General features: G+C 34.4%; 1 protein-coding gene and 1 pseudogene across 2 annotated transcripts in view; both read left to right on the top strand.

The window, feature by feature from the left end:
- PCGF6 (polycomb group ring finger 6) overlaps nucleotides 1-13,534 on the top strand; it is a 28,649-nt gene extending 15,115 nt beyond the window's left edge. Inside the window, exons 8-10 of one of the 2 annotated variants that reach the window (XM_016154503.2) lie at nucleotides 125-223; nucleotides 4,512-4,598; nucleotides 12,939-13,534. In XM_016154503.2, coding sequence (XP_016009989.1) covers nucleotides 125-223; nucleotides 4,512-4,598; nucleotides 12,939-12,995 — 243 coding nt within the window. In that variant the 3' untranslated portion in view covers nucleotides 12,996-13,534. The remainder of the gene's footprint in view (nucleotides 1-124; nucleotides 224-4,511; nucleotides 4,599-12,938) is intronic. The other variant, XM_036223027.1, reaches the window with a different exon arrangement.
- Nucleotides 4,605-7,513, top strand: LOC107515563 (annotated as a pseudogene).
- Nucleotides 13,535-19,229: the final 5,695 nt, after the last annotated feature.

Here is a 19,229-nt window from a genome sequence, read left to right as displayed (position 1 = left end):
ATAAATTAACTCAAAATTTATAGTAATTTTTTATAAGTATTGAATCTGCTATAAAATTTGCTTTAAGGTTTATACATTTAATGTATATTTAATCTGAAAATTATTTGTTTGTTTATTTATGTAGCCATTGGAAAAGAAATTTGTCCGAGTTTCAGGAGAAGCAACTATTGGGCATGTAGAAAAATTCCTCAGAAGGAAAATGGATCTTGATCCAGCTTGTCAGGTAGAGTACATGTGTATAAAAGGACAGGTGACGTTGTGAGATTACCTTTGGCATATTGAAGAAAGAATCATCTCTAGGATTTCATGCAGTGGCTTTTGTCTTATATGGTAGATATTGTAAAGGCTAACTGATATTGGTACACAGTGATTCCTACCCCAACTTTAATCACATTTGATTTACTGTTTCTCACTGCCATTTATGACCATCTGTTGGTGTCAGAGAAAAGCTAAGGATATGAGAACTATTAAGGAGCTTCTAGAACCTCAGTTCTAGCTGTTCCTTTTTCATAATAGAGCAAAAGATTACTTATCATCCATCCACTTCTCTTCAGAGGGTGTCCTTGCATTTATTAATTGCTCGAGTATAACAAGGTAGCTAATGACACCTAGATAAGTGAAATATATACTATAGAACCCTATTAGTTTTTTAAGATTTGAAAAAGATCTCCCATTCGAGCTACGTAATATTTTCTTGTTGTAAGATGAAGACTTCAATTCTCGTATATTTTTTAACATAAAGTGTGAATATACTCATAGTTCTAGTAATGTGGGCCAATGAAAATGCATATATATATATATATATATAGTTTTGATTTTTCATTAGTCAAATTTAAAGGGAATTTTTAAAATTTGTTCATGTATAAAATTTCCTAGAATAATTTTTATATAAAATAGCTATCTCTTGTTGATTAGTTGATATATATTTTAAAGCTGACTGAAATTTTACCGATGTTTTTAGTTGACCTGTATATATTTGCTGGTACTGGATATATATTAAATATACATTAAATCCAATGAAATATGACTTCTCTTACTGAGCTAACATAATGCTGGCTATATCTCATAGCATCTGAAAACTAGAAATAACTTATTTATCACCTTGTAGCTATAGTATATTTGTGGTGGTTCTTAGTCTTTTGGTTAGACATAGATAGCTGTTTAGAGACTCCTGGACAAAGAATTGTGAGTGATCCCATAGCAGTCTATTAGTTCTAAAAGCAGAAGTCACAAGATTTGCACCCGATTGTATAGAATAACTAAAGTAGCACCCAGGAGAGCTTTCTCTAAGATGTAGGTTACATCCTCTATGGCTAAATATGAGTCAGAACATAATTACCATTTATAAATTTTGCATTTGAAGAAATTGTCAAAACTGTAAATTGGTTTTATTGTGTAAAAATGTGGGTTTATTTTTTCCTCACATCATAGAATTCAAAGCTTTTAGCATTTCGAAATAAAATAATAAAAAGTGTGTTTCAAACTTTAATTTTCTTTATCAGCCCTTGGCTCTCTAGGTAAATATTTCTTTCCTATTTAGGTACTATAGAGCTGGTAACATTCATAAATGTAAATGTAAATATAATGGAACAGAGAATTATCAAATATGCAGACCTATGAATTTGTGTCTAAAATTGTTAAACCTTTTAAATCCAAGTGATAGTAAAAAGAGTTACTTCTAATATGATCAAAACATTGAGCTAGTTAACCATTAATCAAAATAAAATTCTTGGTGAACCCAGTCACTTGAGCCTGCTGTACTAACCTTTATACCAGTTAGTCCCCGGTGGGAAATGTGTGCTTTGTTTACAATATGTGACCTTCATATATTTACCTGCAGGAATGGATGATTACTAGGGGACTGTTAGCTAATGATGAACTACCTTTACAGTTATTTATGACAAATCAAAATTAAAAAGGAAGAGAAGACATTTCCGAAAGATAAAAAATACAGGTCATTCCATGTGTTCTTAGAAGATATTTAATTCAAAATAAGAAATCAATAATTATCTGAATAAATTTCTTTCAATAGATCCTCAATGCCTCTCAATTACCCTGGTTGATTTAGTGGAATTTTGAATTCATTGATGTCTTACTGTATTTGGCTTTCCTGGGCAGAAACATTGCACAATTGGCTGCATTTCCACTACTAGAGAAAGGAGTACTCAGTGTTTTCTCCTGGTTTGGGAGGGAGAACATAGGAAATCTGTGTGTGGATTTCTCCAGACACCACTTACATTTTTTTCCTCTACTGATCTGGTTGTATATTCTTGCTATGTTGCTAAAATCATAGCTCCAGTCATGCTGAGTTTCGTGAGTTATTGTAGCAAATTACCAAATATGTGGGTCATGTTTGTGGGACCCTCAGAGATGTGAATCTGAATTAAGTAATTTATGAAATATTTATAGTCAAGTAACTTTTAAATATCAGCATATAAAGTGGGAAGCGATCTAAATGTTTATAAGGGGAATGTATATATAAATTATGATGTATTCATATGGTAGAACATAATGCAGCTTTTAAAGAGACAGTTAACTGTACTCTAAAAGAGTCTATGACATATTAAGGTTTTGTTGTTTTTTAAATAAAAGAATATGTAGAACAATAATATGTGACATAATCCCATTTTTATAAAGGCAAACAAAAAACCCACATGCACACATAGCATCTAGGAACATGCACATGAAACTCTTAGTAACTGGCCAACCTCTGGGGTTAAGATTAAGTTAAAAATAAAATTATAGTGAACAAACCATAAATATATATCATGTGGTATAAAAGTATTGGTCTCTGCACTACTGAATACTTAATAACATAATAATAGTTTCCAAATTCTTTAATTTTTCATGGATCTAAGTTCTGTATGCAAGATCTATCATTGCTTTCAGGTCATTTTGTAAACAAGTATTCTGCCAATTTTAAACTGGTAAGTATAAAACATAAAAGTTGTTACTTATTGGAGATTATGCATTATGAGGTAACCGCACAGGAGTTGACAAACTATGACCCATGGCCAAATCTAGACTGCCATCTGTTTTCATAAATAAGTTTTATGGGAACCTATACTATGGCTTTTTTTTTTCATGCTACAGTGGCAGAATTGAGTAGATGTGGCAGAAATCCTATGGCCCATGAAGCCTAAAATATTTATTATCTAGTCCTTTATAGAAAAAGTTTGCTGACCCATGATGTGCACTTAGGCTTTGGTGAAAGATAGACCTAGGGACTGACCTGGGTTCAGATCTGCACTTTACTGCTTACTAGCTTTATGACCTTAGGAAAGTTCAATGCCTTCACCTCTTACTAGTCCTAACTGTAAAATGGGAATTTTAATACCTCACTCACAGGAAAGGGAAGATTGGATGTATAACATGGTGTACATAGTGACTGCTCAGTTAAATGCAACTGCTTTTACTATTCTTTTCCAACTATACTGTATGTTTTGGGAAAATTAATGTGTTGGCAGTATATAGGATTTTTGGAGTAAATGAAATATGAAAGTAGGAAATCGGGTTAATAGCTGGTTTCAGTGGTTTAAGCCTAGGGGCAACAGTTGAAAGAATGATATGAACTTAAGAGATATTATGAACTAAGAAGCACAGGACTTGGTAATTGATTGCATGTGAGAAGAAAGGAAAAGGAGAAATAAGAGTCAGAGGTAATATTCTGGTTTAGAGGACAAGGAGAAATTTCATGCCAAAAACTAAAATGGGATGTTAGGTGATGGAGACAATTAAGTGATATATATTAATAAGACATTGAGGACCTGATCTCATTTTAAAGGCAGTGGGATACAGCTGAAACTTACTGGATTTCTTTAACCAATGTCACCATAAAAAAAATAATTAATAAAAGTAAATAAAGGCAATGGGAAAGGAACACTCAGTGAGATTAAAGGTTTGCTTTTCTATCTTAGCAAGTAGGTATACTAGAATCTTGTTACATTGTAGTATATAACTATATTACAATATTCTTTCTAGAGCATTCTGTATAAAAGTAGACTTATCTTAGAGCTTCGACATTGCTAAAGGGCTGAAAAGACTTTAAGATTGTTCCATCTGTGAAACAGTTCCCTGAGTGTATACGTCATGTCAGTGTTAGACTTTCCATTGTTGGAGAATGAGATATTCTTTAGAATTATTCAAATAACTAAAGATTGCCTTTTTAAGCATCATACACCCTTTAATCATTTTATCATGGAATTTGTTTTAAAAACGTACTTTTCTGCACCTTCTAATGCTGAATATATCAAATGTGATTTAACTTGTTCTCAGAAATTCAGGGGAATCGTTTCGAATATTGGTTGTATTGTACTGTTGTCCTGCTATGCTCTTTCCATTTTATTTTATTTACTTTTGTAAAACATTTCTAAAATCTTTCTTGAGAGTGTTTAATCAGTCTAAAATAAAATAGCAAAATGTAGTCTGGAAATAATTATATTGATTTTTCTTAGTTTTTTCATATGGTTTTTTGAAGCAGTAAAGCATCTGATACTTTTGTTTGCCTGTAGGTCGACATCATCTGTGGTGATCACCTGTTGGAGCGGTATCAAACTCTAAGGGAAATTCGACGTGCCCTAGGTGATGCAGCCATGCAGGTAGGTCTCAGATTTTATTATACTTAGTACCTAACAGGCACGTTATTTGGTGAAAGAAAAAAGTTGCATGTTGTCAGTACAATTTTAAGAAATATTCTACAATTTTCTTAAAATTATCTGGACAATAAATAATAAATCTGCTTTTTCCACCTTCTTGGAGCCTGTAGAAGCCTGCTGGGAATAGGACTTCTAAAATGACAAATATGTCTAGAAGGCTGTGGTCTAAGGCCATTTTTGCTGGCTATAAGTGGGTTCTCCAGAACCAGAGGGAGCACACAGCTCTCCTTAAAACTGAAGGTGTTTGTTTATGCTTGAGATGAGACTGAATTCTGTCTAGGCAAGAGATGTGCTTATGTGTCCAAAGCATAGAACAACACAGTGATTCCTAGTGGCAAACTGAACAAAACCAGGGTAATCCGGGGAAAGGTGACTGGTACTCATGGAAAAGGGCATGGTTTGTGCCAAATTCCAAAGCAACCTTCCTGCTAAGGCTATTGGACAAAGAATCCATGTAAATGCTGTACTCCTCAGGGATTTAAACTTACTGAAAGTAAATAAATAAAAGGTTTGTAAAAAAAATAATAATAAAGCTAATATTTATTGAATGCTTACTGTGTTAGGCATTTTTCTAAATTGTTTCTATGGACAAGCTGTTTTATTCCTCGATTCTATGACAGAGGTATTCTTTTATCCCACATTTTATTTAATTTTTTATTTTATCAAATATAGTTAATATACAAATATTATTTTCAGATGTACAACATAGTTAGTTAATTATCCTCCTATTTTAAAGACAAGGAAACCAAGGTACAGAAAGGACATGCAGCTTGCCCACAGTGAGTTAGTGGGTAAGCCAGGGCTTAAACCTCAGGCTGTTTGACTCTAGGGGCCTTGCTCTTTTTACCTCTGTCCAGTACTGTGGTTGGATTTTGAAGGCCACTGAGCAAATACATCTGCAAAGACATTTTTTAAAGAAAAATTTGTAAATACTCATTTGGCTTTAGAGATTGACGTACCATTTCTTGGTAAGAAGTCATAGTAACTACTTTGATATTTTAATCAGCCTGTGATGTGATTGAGAATATAATGTGAAATCTCTTAGGATAAATAAAAAGCAGAATAGGATCTATAATTTTAATGACACATATTCCAATGTATCACTGAACCTAGAATAATATATTGTTTTAAGAGCTATATGGCTCTAAGAAGCTTATAAAGTACTAATAAAGATTTGATGAGCAGCTCTCAGTTTAAACAAATTTTTGTTTAATTTATTAAATTTATAATTCTTTATTTTGGTGTAATTGCCTGTGCTCTATGATCATCTACTTAAAATAAGATACAGAATATTTTAAGAATTATCTTCTTAGTGTGGATTATACAATTCCTTGGAAGAAGCAGAATGGATAACACGAACACTCTTATGTGCATACACATATATATATATATTTTAATAACATACAATGAAATGTGTGAGTTTTGACAAAGACATATACCGGTTCAACTCAAACCTCTTCTTGAGATTTGGAACACTGCTGTTATTATTCCCAGAGAGTTATTATTTTTTAATAGCTTTATTGAGGTATAATTAATTCACCCATTTAAAGTATACAATTCAGTGATTTTTAGAATATTTGCAGAGTTGTGAAACTATCACCCCAGTCAATTTTAGAACATTTTTATCACCCCAAAAAGAAACTCTATGCCCATTAATATTCATTCCCCAGATAACCCCAATCCTCCAGCCTTTGTGAACCACTACTTTACTTTCTATTTTTGGATTTATCTGTTCAGAAAATTTCATATAAATAGAATCATACAATATATGGTCCTTTGTGACTGGCTTCTTTTACTTAGCATGATGTTTTCAAGCTTCATTCATGTTTTAGTATGTATCAGTACTTTGTTCCATTTCATGGCTGAATATTTCATTATATGGATATTCAGTCTTCTAGACAAGGCCGAAACTCAGGACAGCAGTGGAAGAATTAGGAAAGATCACTGAGAGCAAAAATACGTCATTAGAGACCAAGGCTAAGATCATCCACACCTTTATATTCCCAGTTACTATGTACAGATGTGAAAGTTGGACAGTGAATAAGGCCGGTAGGAAAAAAAAATTGATTCATCTGAAATATGGTTTTGGAGGAAAGCTCTACAGATATCTAGACTGCCAGGAAGACAAACTAGTGGGCCCTAAAGCAAATTAAGCCTGAAACATTACTGGAGATAAAAAGACAAACTGAAGCTGTCCTACTTTGGATGCATCATGAGAAAGCAGGGTTCTTTGGAAAAGACAATGTTGGGAAAAGTAGAAGGCAGCAGGAAAAGAGAAAGACCAAATATGAAATGCATTGACTCCATAAAAGAAGCCATTTGCAGGAAGTCTACAGAGCTGAGTGGGGCTGCTGATGACAGGACATTGCGGGCATCGCTCATTCATAGGATTTCCAGGAGTTGGAGCTGACTCAACAGCATATAACACACATATAGATATTCTACATTTTATTTAACCATTCATCAACTGATGGATATTTTGGTAGTTAACATTTTTTTGGCTAATATGAATGGTGCTGCTTTAAACATTGATCTCTAAGTTTTTGTATGGACATGTTTTTATCTCTCTGGTATATTTTGGGTCATATGGTCACTCTGGTTTTGACTTTTAAAGAGATAATAGGCAGAGTGGAGATCTAGACAGTTGTAATAAAACCATGTAAGACTATAGGCCATAGTATGAACTTTGGATTTTAACTAAGTTAGGTGGGAAACTTGATTGAAGAAATTTGAGCCAAGGACAGAAATGACATAATCTGACTAATGGCTTTGTTTTTTGTTTTTTGTTTTTACCAATACCATTTTAAGTTTAATTTTTAATTTTTATTTTTCAATTGTAGTTGACATTCATTATTATTTTATATTGGTTTCAGGTGGACAACATAGTGGTTAGACACATAATTTACAAAGTGATTTGTCCCAATTAGTCTAGTACCCATCTGGCACTGTGCATAGTTATTATAGTATTATTGATTATATTCCCTATGCTGTACTTCACATCCCCATGACTATTTATAACTACCAGTTCGTACTTCTTAATCCCTTCAACTTTTTCACCCAGCCCCAATCTGATTTATGTTTTGGAAGAGTACTCTGGTTGGTAGTTTAAAAACACCATAAATGAAGACATCTAAGTATAAAAGATAAATATAATAGACATTATAAGTATCTCATTTTATAAAATGTGATTTTATACATGTATTAAAGTTGTTTTGAGATTTCAAAACAGCTATACTTTATATCTCTACTTATTGTTATATTGTTTGCAAATGATGTTTTCATTTCTGAAAAATTTGTATTTATGTAAAAATGTTAATAGAATCTTTCTACTTATGTTATAGTGCAAATTAATTTACTTTGATTAGGCTAATTAGAACAGATCTGATGGTCCATAGCCAAACATAATATGGGGTTATGTACTACTTGGCTTGTTCTGTGTTTTAAGTAGTTTTTAGTTTAAATTCCTTAGCTACAAATATAAGAGGGTTGAAATAATACCAGCCATATTCTCTAATCATAATGCTTTGAAACTAGAGATCAACTGCAAAAAGAAATCAGGAAGAACCACAAATACATGGAGATTAAACAACATGCTACTGAAAAGTAATTGGGTCAGGGAAGAAACAAAAAGAAAGAACAAGAGATACATAGAAATGAATGACAATGATAGTACAACATATCAAAACTTTTGGGATACAGCAAAAGCAGTCCTAAGAGGAAAGTTCATATTGTTACAGGCCTATCTCCAAAAACAAAAATGAGCTTAAAAAAACAGCCTAATGCTCCATCATAAAAACTAGAGAAGGAAGAACAAATGAGGCCTTAAGTCAGCAGAAGGAAAGAAATAATCAAAATTAGAGCAGAAATAAATGAAATTAAAAAAAATAGAAAAAATAAATACAACAAAGAGCTGGTTCTTTGAGAAGTTTAATAAAATTGACAAACCCCTGGCTAGACTCACTAAAGAAAAAAGAGAAAGGACACAAATAAAATCAGGGATGAAAAAGGGGAAAGTATGACTGGCATTGCAGAAATACAAAGGATCATGCAAGAATACTATGAAGAAGTATATAATACCAAATTTAATAACCTAGAAGAAATGAAGTTAGAAAAATACAATCTTCCTAGACTGAATCAAGAAGATCTAGAAAATCTAAATAGACCAATCAGCAGTATGGAAATTGAAACAATCATCAAAAACCTACCAAAAAGTAGAAGTCCAGGACCAGATGACTTCGCCAGTGAATTCTACCAAACATTCAAAGAAGATTTAATACTTGTTCTCCTCAAACTCTTCCAAAAAATTGAAGAAGAGGCAATGCTTCCCAACCCATTTTATGAGGCCAATATTACTCTGATACCAAAATCTGGTAAGAATAACAAAAAAAGAAAACTGCAGACGAGTATCTCTCATGAACACAGCAAAAATCTCATGCAAAAATCCTAAATAACATGCTAGCAAACCGAATACAGCAATATATTAAAAAGATTATACACCACGATCAAGTGGGCTTTATCCCAGGGGCATAGGAATGGTTCAACATATGCAAATTGATTAATGTGATACACTGCATAAACAAATTAAAAAATAAGAATCATATGATCATATCAGTAGATACAGAAAAAGCCTTCAACAAGACACAGCATCCATTTATGATCAAAATACTTAACGAAATTGGTACAGAAGGAAAGTACCTTAACTAAGGCCATGTATGACAAACCCTCAGCCAACATTATACTTAATGGTGAAAAACTAAAAACTTTCCTTCTAAGATCAGGAACAAGGTAAGGCTGTCCATTTTCACCATTGTTATTCAATATAACATTGGAGGTCCTAGCAAGTGCAATCAGACAAGAGATAGATGTAAAAGGCATCCATATAGGAAATGAAGAAGTCAAACTGTCACCATTTGTGGATGACATGATTCTCTATATAGAAAACCCTAAAGATTCCACAAGAACTCTGCTAGAAACAATAAGCAAATACAGTAAAGTATCTGGATACAAAATCAGTGTTCAAAAATCCATAGCATTCCTATACTCTAATGAAGTGTCAGAAAAAGAAGGGGAAAATATAATTCCTTTTGCAATTGCAACAAAAAATACCTAGGAATAAATTTAACAAAACATGTGAAGGACCTATATAATGAAAACTACAAAACCATGTTAAAAGAAGTCAAAGAAGATACAAAGAAATGGAAAGATATTCTGTGTTCTTGGATTGGAAGAATCAATATAGTTAAAATGATCATTTCACCTAAAGCATTCTACAGATTTAATGCAATCCCCATCAAAATCCCATCAGCATTTTTTAAAGAAATGGAACAGAAAATCATCAGATTTGTATGGAAACACAAAAGACCCCCATTTGCCAAAGCCATCCTGAGAAAAAAGAATGAGGCTGGAGGCATCACCCTGCCTGACTTCAAATTATACCACAAAGCGACAGTAATCAAAATGGCATGGTATTGGCAGCAAAATAGACACATAGACCAATGGAACAGAAGCGAGAGTCCAGAAATAAACCCATATTTATATGGGCAAATAATTTTTGACAAGGCAAAAACATACAGTGGAGAAAGGAAAGCCTCTTCAATAAATGGTGCTAGGAAAACTGGAAAGCCACCTTTAAAGAATGAAAAATAGACTGTTGTCTGTCACCACACACCAAAATTAACTCAAAAGGGATTAAGGATCTGAATATAAGCCCTGAAACAAAATGCATAGAAGAAAGCATAGGAGCTAAACTCAAGGACCTTGGACTTAAAGAGCATATTATGACTTTGACCTCAAAAGCAAGGGAAGTAAAAGTAAAAATAAACGAATAGGACTACTCAAACTAAAAAGCTTCTGCTCAGCAAAAGAAGCTGTCAAAAAGGTAAAGAGACAACCATCAGAATGGGAAAATACATTTGCAAGCAAAGGGCCCAATATCCAAAATATACAAAGAACTCATACGACTCAACAACAAAAAAACAAAAGATCCAATCAAAAAATGGGCGGAGCACCTGAGCAGACAATTCTTCCTAGAGGACATATAAGTGGCCAGCAAATATATGAAAAGATGCTCAACATTGCTAGCTATTAGGGAAATGCAAATCAAAACCACAATGAGATACCATCTCATACCTGTTAGATTAGCTATAATCAACAGGACAAGTAATAACAAATGTTGGAGAGGATGTGGAGGAGGAATTCTCATATACTATTGGTGGGACTGCAAATTGGTACAGCCACTACGGAAAACAGTACGGTGGTTCCTCATAAAACTAAGAATTGATCTACCATATGATCCAGCAATCCCTCTATTGGGTATTTACCCCAAAGACTTGAAAACCCATATCCACAGTGGCCAGGACATCGAAGCAACTGAAGTTTCCTACAATAGATGATTGGCCAAAGAAGCTGTGTGGTACATGTATGCAATGGAATATTACTCAGCCATAAGAAGAGATGAAATACTGCCATTTGCGACAACATGGATGTACCTCGAGATAATCATGCTAAGCGAAATAAGCCAGACAGAAAAAGTTGAAATTCACATGATATCAACGTGTGTGGGATGTAAACCTAAAAGCAACAAATGAACAGGACAAATAGAGACTCATGGACATGGACAATGGACTCGTGGTGACCAGAAGGTAGAGGGTTGGGGAGAAGGGGAGGTAGGTGGGGTAAAAGGGGTCAAATATATATGGGTAGGAGGAAGGTGAAGTGGGTAAGGAGGACCAAATATATGGTAGCCGAAGGAAACTGGACTTCGAGTGATAAACACACAATAGACTATATAGATGTCTAATTATAATGTACACCTGAAAATTATATAATTGTATTAACCAATGTTACCCCAATAAACATTTTTTTTTTTAAAGTAACATTTTAGGGCTGTAAATTTGAATCCCATAGTCTTAAAATGGATGTTATTCAGTATGTCAAAAAGACTAGTTCTGTTTTATTATTTAGATGAAAATTAAATGATTTTTTTGATGTTTTAAGTATTGTATTTGTTTTTTGAAACCTTTTATCTTGAAATTGCAGGCTTGCAAAAATAGTGTAAAGATTTCTCATTTACCTTTCACTCAGCTTCCTGAAACATTAAATAAAATTTTTATCATAAAAAAATGAAAATAAAAAATAAATTCTTTTAGCTAGATATGTGCTCTGTAGTTTACCACTGGTCTCAGTATTCCCCATTGGCTCACATACTTGGCTCACATGTTCATTTATGTTGTTTTCCTGGCCCTTGTGGGCATTTAAATTTGTGAACCTTTTTGTAGAATTCTGGTGTGTGTTCTCTGGAGCTGCAAGAACTGAGGAGCAAGATTGCAATGAGTTGAGTAATGAATGAGAAGTGAGGAAGTGGACCCATGGAAAAGCTTAGCAAAGAAGAAAAAGAGTAATAGTTAGAGCAGGATTGGAAATGCAAGGCATGTATGCCATCACTTCTCCATGTTGCTCAAAGTAGGCCAGTTGCTCATGGCACACTTCCCCAGTGAGTCTTTTAGCTAGTATTCTAGTTCATAATAAATTAGAAATAGCTCTTTAAAAAGGTGGATTGCTTATTGGATGCAGCCTAGGTGAGACCACGAGGAATGAAGACCCGCTATCAAGAGAGGAGACAGAACCTCAAAAAAAGCAGATAAGAAGACAGAAACACATTATCTGGAGTCAGTATAGGGTTAAGTTGCCCAACAACACCTGACTGAGGCATCGCTATGCATAATTACAGTTCATAATGATGACTCTGGATATCAAAGAAAGGTTAAATTGTACTGACCAGTCTTTAAGGAGGAAGGAAAATGTATGCTATATTAAATGGGTAAGAGTTCCAAAGTTTTTGCACTTCTTATAGTAGTGAGCTGCATTTATGTGAAAATAAATGTTTCATTTCTTAGCAGATCCATGATGTTATATGGATGACTAAGTGTTTTTTTAGGGAAGCCCAGTGCCTGAGTGGTCTGTTACGTAGTCTGTTAAGAAGGGAAGGTGTATCTCTTTTAGTTTTTTTTTTTTTGAAGAACTGTCTAGCCATAAACAACCTTGGGTAACTATGGATACCCAGTAGTTTCAGAATTATCTCCTGAGAGTCATAAAAATGGCACATTGACAAGGAGTGTTTGGTGGTGAGGTAAGTGAAATAAGCAGGTATATTTATCTTGGACCCTTTATTCTCTTTAAATCAAAGAATTTCACATTGTTGGGTCATGAAAAAGAAACCATCTTTGACTTGATTGCTTACATAACTCATGTTCCAATAACTGCAAAACACTTTTTCCTTTTCAGGATGGTCTGCTGGTCCTTCATTATGGTCTTGTGGTTTCTCCTCTGAAAATTACTTGAAAATTCTAGGCGTGTTAGGAGGAGAGAAATAAAGAGGCTTCTGCAGGATCGCATCCCACCAAAGATTTCCACAAAATGTAATTGCTGTTTGAGACATAACATCTATTTTCACACCAAGCATCATAACATTTATAAGTACAACTTGGACTGATGAAATGCATCCATTTTACTAGAGACTGTATATAAAAAGCATCCATAGCTCAGGGGGAAATTTTCAAAGCATTGAATTTTTAAATTCCTTGTGATTTCAAATACTTTGACACTGATTTTGCTTCCTAATCTTTGACGTAAATCGGTTACTATTTCCTTCTTCATGGAGCCATATCCCTTTCAAGTGGGTGGTTTGGATTCTGCTCTCTGGAATGGTATCAGTTGGGTAGTCATCCTTTTGGGAAAGAAGTATGCTTTTGAACTGAAAATTCAAAGCCAGTCTTTGTTAAACTACAGACTGTACCTCTCAGACAAAGACCAAAACTATCAGCCACTTTTGTGTGTTGCCATCATATTTTAAACTTGGATTCATTTTTTTTTTTTTTTTACTAGCAACACTACTAAGGAGATGTTATTCACTTCTAAAAGGGATAAATTATCATTCTGTGTGAAGAGACTGTCTCCTGCAGGGTTTATGGCCCATACCATAAACCAATGTAATAATAAAGACTTCTTTAACATATCTTACAACAAGGGGTGCCTCTTTGCAACAATATTTTTATTCTGTGAATGTTAATTTATTAAAATTTATTAACATTCATTTTATTTGAGTACATAGTGTGATTGTCAATACTTTGTAATGATACCACTTCTGAAAGTAATAAAAAATTTGAGAAGTTTACAGAATACTTATTCATTGTTTCCTCAATAAGTCAGTTTAATGTACATTTTCCCATTACTTTGTCCCTGAGATAAAGACTATGGGTGTTCGAGACCTCAATCGCATACAGTGATTTCAGTTTTAAGCATTATTTTGCCTAAGATTAGCATTGTGATAGTTTTCTAAAAAATATTTTGTAGACACTATTTCACTGCAAAATTTCCAAATCTGCATAGAAACAATTACAATTGGGTAAGGGTTGGCAATTGGTTTTTAAAGAATTTGTGAGTTGTGTAAAAATCTCTTCTAACATTTAATAAAAATTTTTAATAAAAATTTATTTTAACCTATTTTGAAATGTTGTTGCTTATTGTGGATTAAAAAAAAAATAACCAAAACTCTTTAAGAGACAAGGTATTGAATCAAAGTTAAACTTTGCCATCAAATAGATATTTTATAAACATCTTTACCTTAACTGATTATACTGGATGCTGTCATTTGACAGTGGACAGAATAGCAACTGGAATTCTTTGCCTCTTAAAGTTTCTTCACGAATTAACATTTTTATTCTTGCCCCATATTGACATACATGTGTCAGGAATCTTCAAGGTCACCCTCAAGTTCAGTGGTTCTCTAGAAGGACTCATGGTCCTAGTCTATTACAGTGAAAGGATACAGATTAAAATCAGCAAAGGTTTCAAAAGATGTATAAGGCAGAATCCAGGAGAAACCATGCACAAACTTCCAGTTGTCCTCTCCCAGTGAAGACAGAGAGACAGTCTTTAATTCTCCCAGCAGTGATAATGTGACATGTTCAAAGTATTGCCAGCCAGGCAAGTTTACCTGTCCAGGGTTTTTACTGGGAGTCAGTCACATGGGCATGCAGTGCCCATGTGATTGACTCAGCAATTGAGACCCCGACACTGGCACAGTGATCAGATTAATACGTCATGTACCAGGGCCCCAGGTATAGAAAAATAGGCATTCACCATAAATCACATTGTTGTAAACTATCTGGTGTGGCCCCAGGTCTGAGGCATTCAAAGACAGGACATTCCAAGGGCTTTGAAGTTATGAATTATAGTAAGATGGAAAAAAATTTAGAATATTAGATGTGATTATTTGATAAAACACTTCTGCAATAAACAAGTCAAAGAATTTATCACTTGTTAGACATTGTGTGGACAAGATTTAAATTAAAGGGGAGTTCCTCCAAGGAACTCACAGTCTTTGGGTCACAAACATCTCTCAAAATTTTAATAAAAAATTAAGATACTGGTAAATAAGAGTCAAAGAACTCTACCCTTTTTTCCCACTCCCTCCTGGACTTGACTTAAAAGAATCTCGAAGAGCTAAACTATATCTATTTGCCCTGTTGCTGCCAGCCAGTAATCTATAAATGCTGATTGATTGGTTTACATATCTGTAATTCTAAATGTGATCTTGGGCTATATCAACAGAAATACAGTTTCAGATCAAAGGCGTTAATATTTATCTCCACTACATCTGTGTCCAGTCCTGAGGGAGCATACTTCAAAGGTACTGACCAATGTGAGAACAATGGAATACGGGAACAGTTGGAGAGACCTAGAACCCTCCCCTAAACACACACACACACAAAAAGGTTGAGCAATTCCTTCTGATTAACTTGAAGAAGGGAAAGCTTAGGGGTGAGGAAGCAATACTTGCTAGTTGTCTTTAACCAGATCCAAGATTTAGATGAGGGAAAGGTACAAGCAAAAATAAATACCCTGGCCTGTCCTGTTGCCTTGGGGTAGCCTTGCTGCCGCCACAATCAGCGTGCATTTAGTTTAGTTAAGATTAATGTTTTTTCAAATGGAATTTTTACTAGGAACGTAAGAGGAAACGAAACTCGGGCCTCAAATCTGCACAACTAAGAATATATGAAGTGCAGATTCCAGAGCCTAATTTCAATGGCTAAAGAGAGATTTGATTGGCACAGCTTGGGTATCTTCTTATTTCTGTGTAAGCCCTCTCTAACATGACACTAAGCAAAGATGCCCAGAGGGATAGTTTGTGGCAGTTGTAGTCTGGCAAAATACATGCTTGGCAGGTTTCTAGTTCTTCCTTTAAATGTCATCCCAATCTTTTCTCTCTAGTATAGCCCAAGTCGTTTCCTTTGACCTTGGACTTCACTCAGCTTCCCCTCTATTGCTATTGCATTACCTTTCCCTTCTGATTCAGATACATCCTTATCCAGTCTCTGACCATTTTTTTTCTGGATTCCAAGCTAACAGGGCTTACACACACATTGGCTCTTCTACAGTGCCTTTGAATTCTTGGAAGAAACAGCTTACCCAAAGTATATATTTTGTGATTCAATCCTAGATGAATATTCTTGTAAGGTCATCAGGTCATAATTGCTTATCAGACATGTGACTAATTTTTTAACCGTATTTTTTTTCCCCTTTATAGTGCTGATGGTTGAAACTTCTGTGGTTTATTTTGTCATTTTAGAAGCTCCTGGTAATGGAAAAGTTTCAAGCAGATGTTGATTCTGAATATTCATCTTTGTTTTCTTCAGTAGACCATGGAAGAGTAGGTTCTCATTTTTGTTTCTCTTCGATATGGTTTTGTGCACATGAGTTTGATTATTGGCCTATCTTCAAAACTGGACTGACGAAATCTAAATTTTATTACCTCTAGAGATTAATAGTACACTCACAAATGAAATGCCATATTGATCTCCTGAAAGCTTGCCAAGTACTTACTTACATAAAATGAATATTATTGTTTGGTCTTTACTGCATTTTGATCTTGTTCTGATGGTGTCTGGCTTTACAAGGGTTCTTAGTGTGATACTATTTTCATTTAAATGAGAAAAGAGTTTTCTAATGTTTCTAAGAAAGCATTTTCCCAAGAGAAAAGCTGGTCGAATAACATTTTAAATTAGAAGATGGAAAAGACAAAGGTTGCCAGGAACAAAATTTTTTCCTCTAAAAGACATAGAGGCAGAATTGCATAGTGGTTAAGGACATAAATCGTGAACCCAGACTGCATAGCTTTGACTCCCAGCTTTGCTACTTGCAAGCTATGTGATCTCTGGCAGCTTTAGTTTTTCTTACCTGTAAATGGGGACAATGGTATCTAATTCAAAGGCTTACTATGAGAATTAGTGAATATGTAAAGCACTCAGAACAGTGGTTGGCATATAGTCTATTATCAAGCTCAAATACGGTCCCTATGTCACTTCTTAGATTACTTTGCTTAGTTCCTTTTCTAATGAATAAAGGGGGTCCATTAGTATTAAAAGATTGATTTAAGCTATTTTTCTCCTTTCTTTCTTATGTGTTTTCTCTCTTCATTCATTTTATGGATAATCAGGAGAAGGGTGGAGGTACAAGGTCTGAAGTTGGACCTAGATTCTGCTTTTGCCCTAGTTCTAATCTTGGCTCTGCTGCTTCTACTTTGCAGATTGGATGAGTTCATGGACAAACATTTTCAGTTGTCAGGAGCTTCTTTTGTTGAACTTGAGACTGGCTTAAGATAAAGTTAAAAGATTGTCTAGCCCTAAGGGATGTCAGTAATTCTGTAAGTTGTGTATGACTCTTTATACCAGGAAATCATGGGAGATGAAAGTTACTTATGGCATGGCAGATGAACCTTAGTGAGTTAATTCATTTTAATAAGCACATCTACAGAAGAATGCTTTTTTTTTTTTTTGCCCTGAACAATAATCAGAAATTGACAAGAATCTGCTACCGATTTTATTCCTAAACTTGAGAACTTATTCTAACGATTTTGGTTACACTCTGTTGAGCATTGTATAACTTCTAAGAACGTGTGATAGAGCTAGAATAAAGTGTCTGACTTACACAGAACAAAGACCACTTGCCTCATCAGGGAGATGAGTAGCCATGTGGTGATCTACAGTAATTAATCAAAGATGAAGCAAGCCTGGAGACCCCTCTAAGATCAGTCTTCATGTTTCTTTGTAGCCTGAGCTTTCTCTATTTTGGTTTATTCAGAATTACTGAAGCACTACTGAAGCACTATAAAAACATAAACCTTTAAATGTCTGCAGTGTGACATTTATTACAGTCCTGGTGTATGTGTGTGTGTTTATGTATGTTTCAAAGGATTGTAAAAAATAATTTCTACATTTTAGTTAGTCCCCACCCCCACCTAATAAGATTGTGAAATATCAGCATAAAACATGAGGGCAATCTAATCACCTTCCAGGAGATCGATAAAGGGGAGAAGTCTTTTGATCTACATAGTAACCATTCTTTTCATCCTTTAAGAATGTGCAGCAGGACATGGTGAAGTAATAAACACAGTCCTTTCCTTTGTTTGACTGGATTCAGGAGCACTCACCCATTTGCCAATGGTAAATTCGTGTGAGATATTTGAAAATAGGAAAAGGAGTAATGACATAAGTCTAAACTCTACATTAAATCTGAACAAGCGGCAAAACCAGTAATGGATGGTCTATAAAGAAAAATACAATTTCACATATGAGATCTATTTTAAGATCCTACAAACCCCCCTCAGTTATTTTCATTTTAAATTATTATGCTTTCAGGTACACCAATTTATTGGGTTCTGAGAACAAAAAATGCATTCACGTGATTTAAATGTTTTTCGGGCTTTAGAGATCGCCGATTATGTAACAATAAAAATAATATTGGTTGGAAATCAGTGATGGGTACATATGAGCAAGCAACATCTCTAGCTCTTTATTCTTTCTTTCATTTATACTGAAGGAGATTTCGGGCTTTGTCTCCAGGCTCTGTTTCGAAATCAATTCTCTTATTAGATCTGGCTTATGTTGTCCTAATGGAATTCCTTGTAACTGGGTGTGACCCAGGGTGGCTGTGTATAATGGTCTCAGCTGGAGCAGAAGGTATAGTAGACTTTGTAATTATATTTTTCTGATAGTTCCATAAATTTTTTTAAATTGAGATTAAATTTACATGACATATTAATCATTTTAAAGTGAATAATTCAGTGGCATTTAGTACATTCACAATGTTCTGCAGCCCCCACCTCTATTTAGTTCCAAAACATTTCCATCATTCCAAATAAAAACCCCTACCCATTTTGTAGTAACTCCCCATTGCTCCCTCTCTCCAGCCCTGGCAACTACCCATCTGCTTTCTGTTCCAATGGATTTTTATTTCCATAGACTTGCATTATCTCTGAATCTAACTTTGGACTCTGGTTTCCAGATAATTCCTCAAATCTTGTCACCTCTTCAGCCAGTACAGTAAAATGAATTCTAGGTATCTCGGATTTATCACCTTTTTTGAGGAATTGTCCGTTCTGTAATGTTCCCTCATTTCCAGGCCCTTTGATAGTGAGCTACAGAATTCCTTTGCAAAATTATTTTAAAATGTTTTTTAAAATAGGTAAATATCACCCAATTCTATTTAAGTTTTAGCAGGAGCAGAGGAGACTCA

This window comes from Rousettus aegyptiacus, unplaced genomic scaffold (genome assembly GCF_014176215.1).
Source record: "Rousettus aegyptiacus isolate mRouAeg1 unplaced genomic scaffold, mRouAeg1.p scaffold_m13_p_6, whole genome shotgun sequence".
Classification (NCBI taxonomy): Eukaryota; Metazoa; Chordata; class Mammalia; order Chiroptera; family Pteropodidae; genus Rousettus; species Rousettus aegyptiacus.
This window is presented reverse-complemented; position numbering and strand designations above follow the sequence as displayed.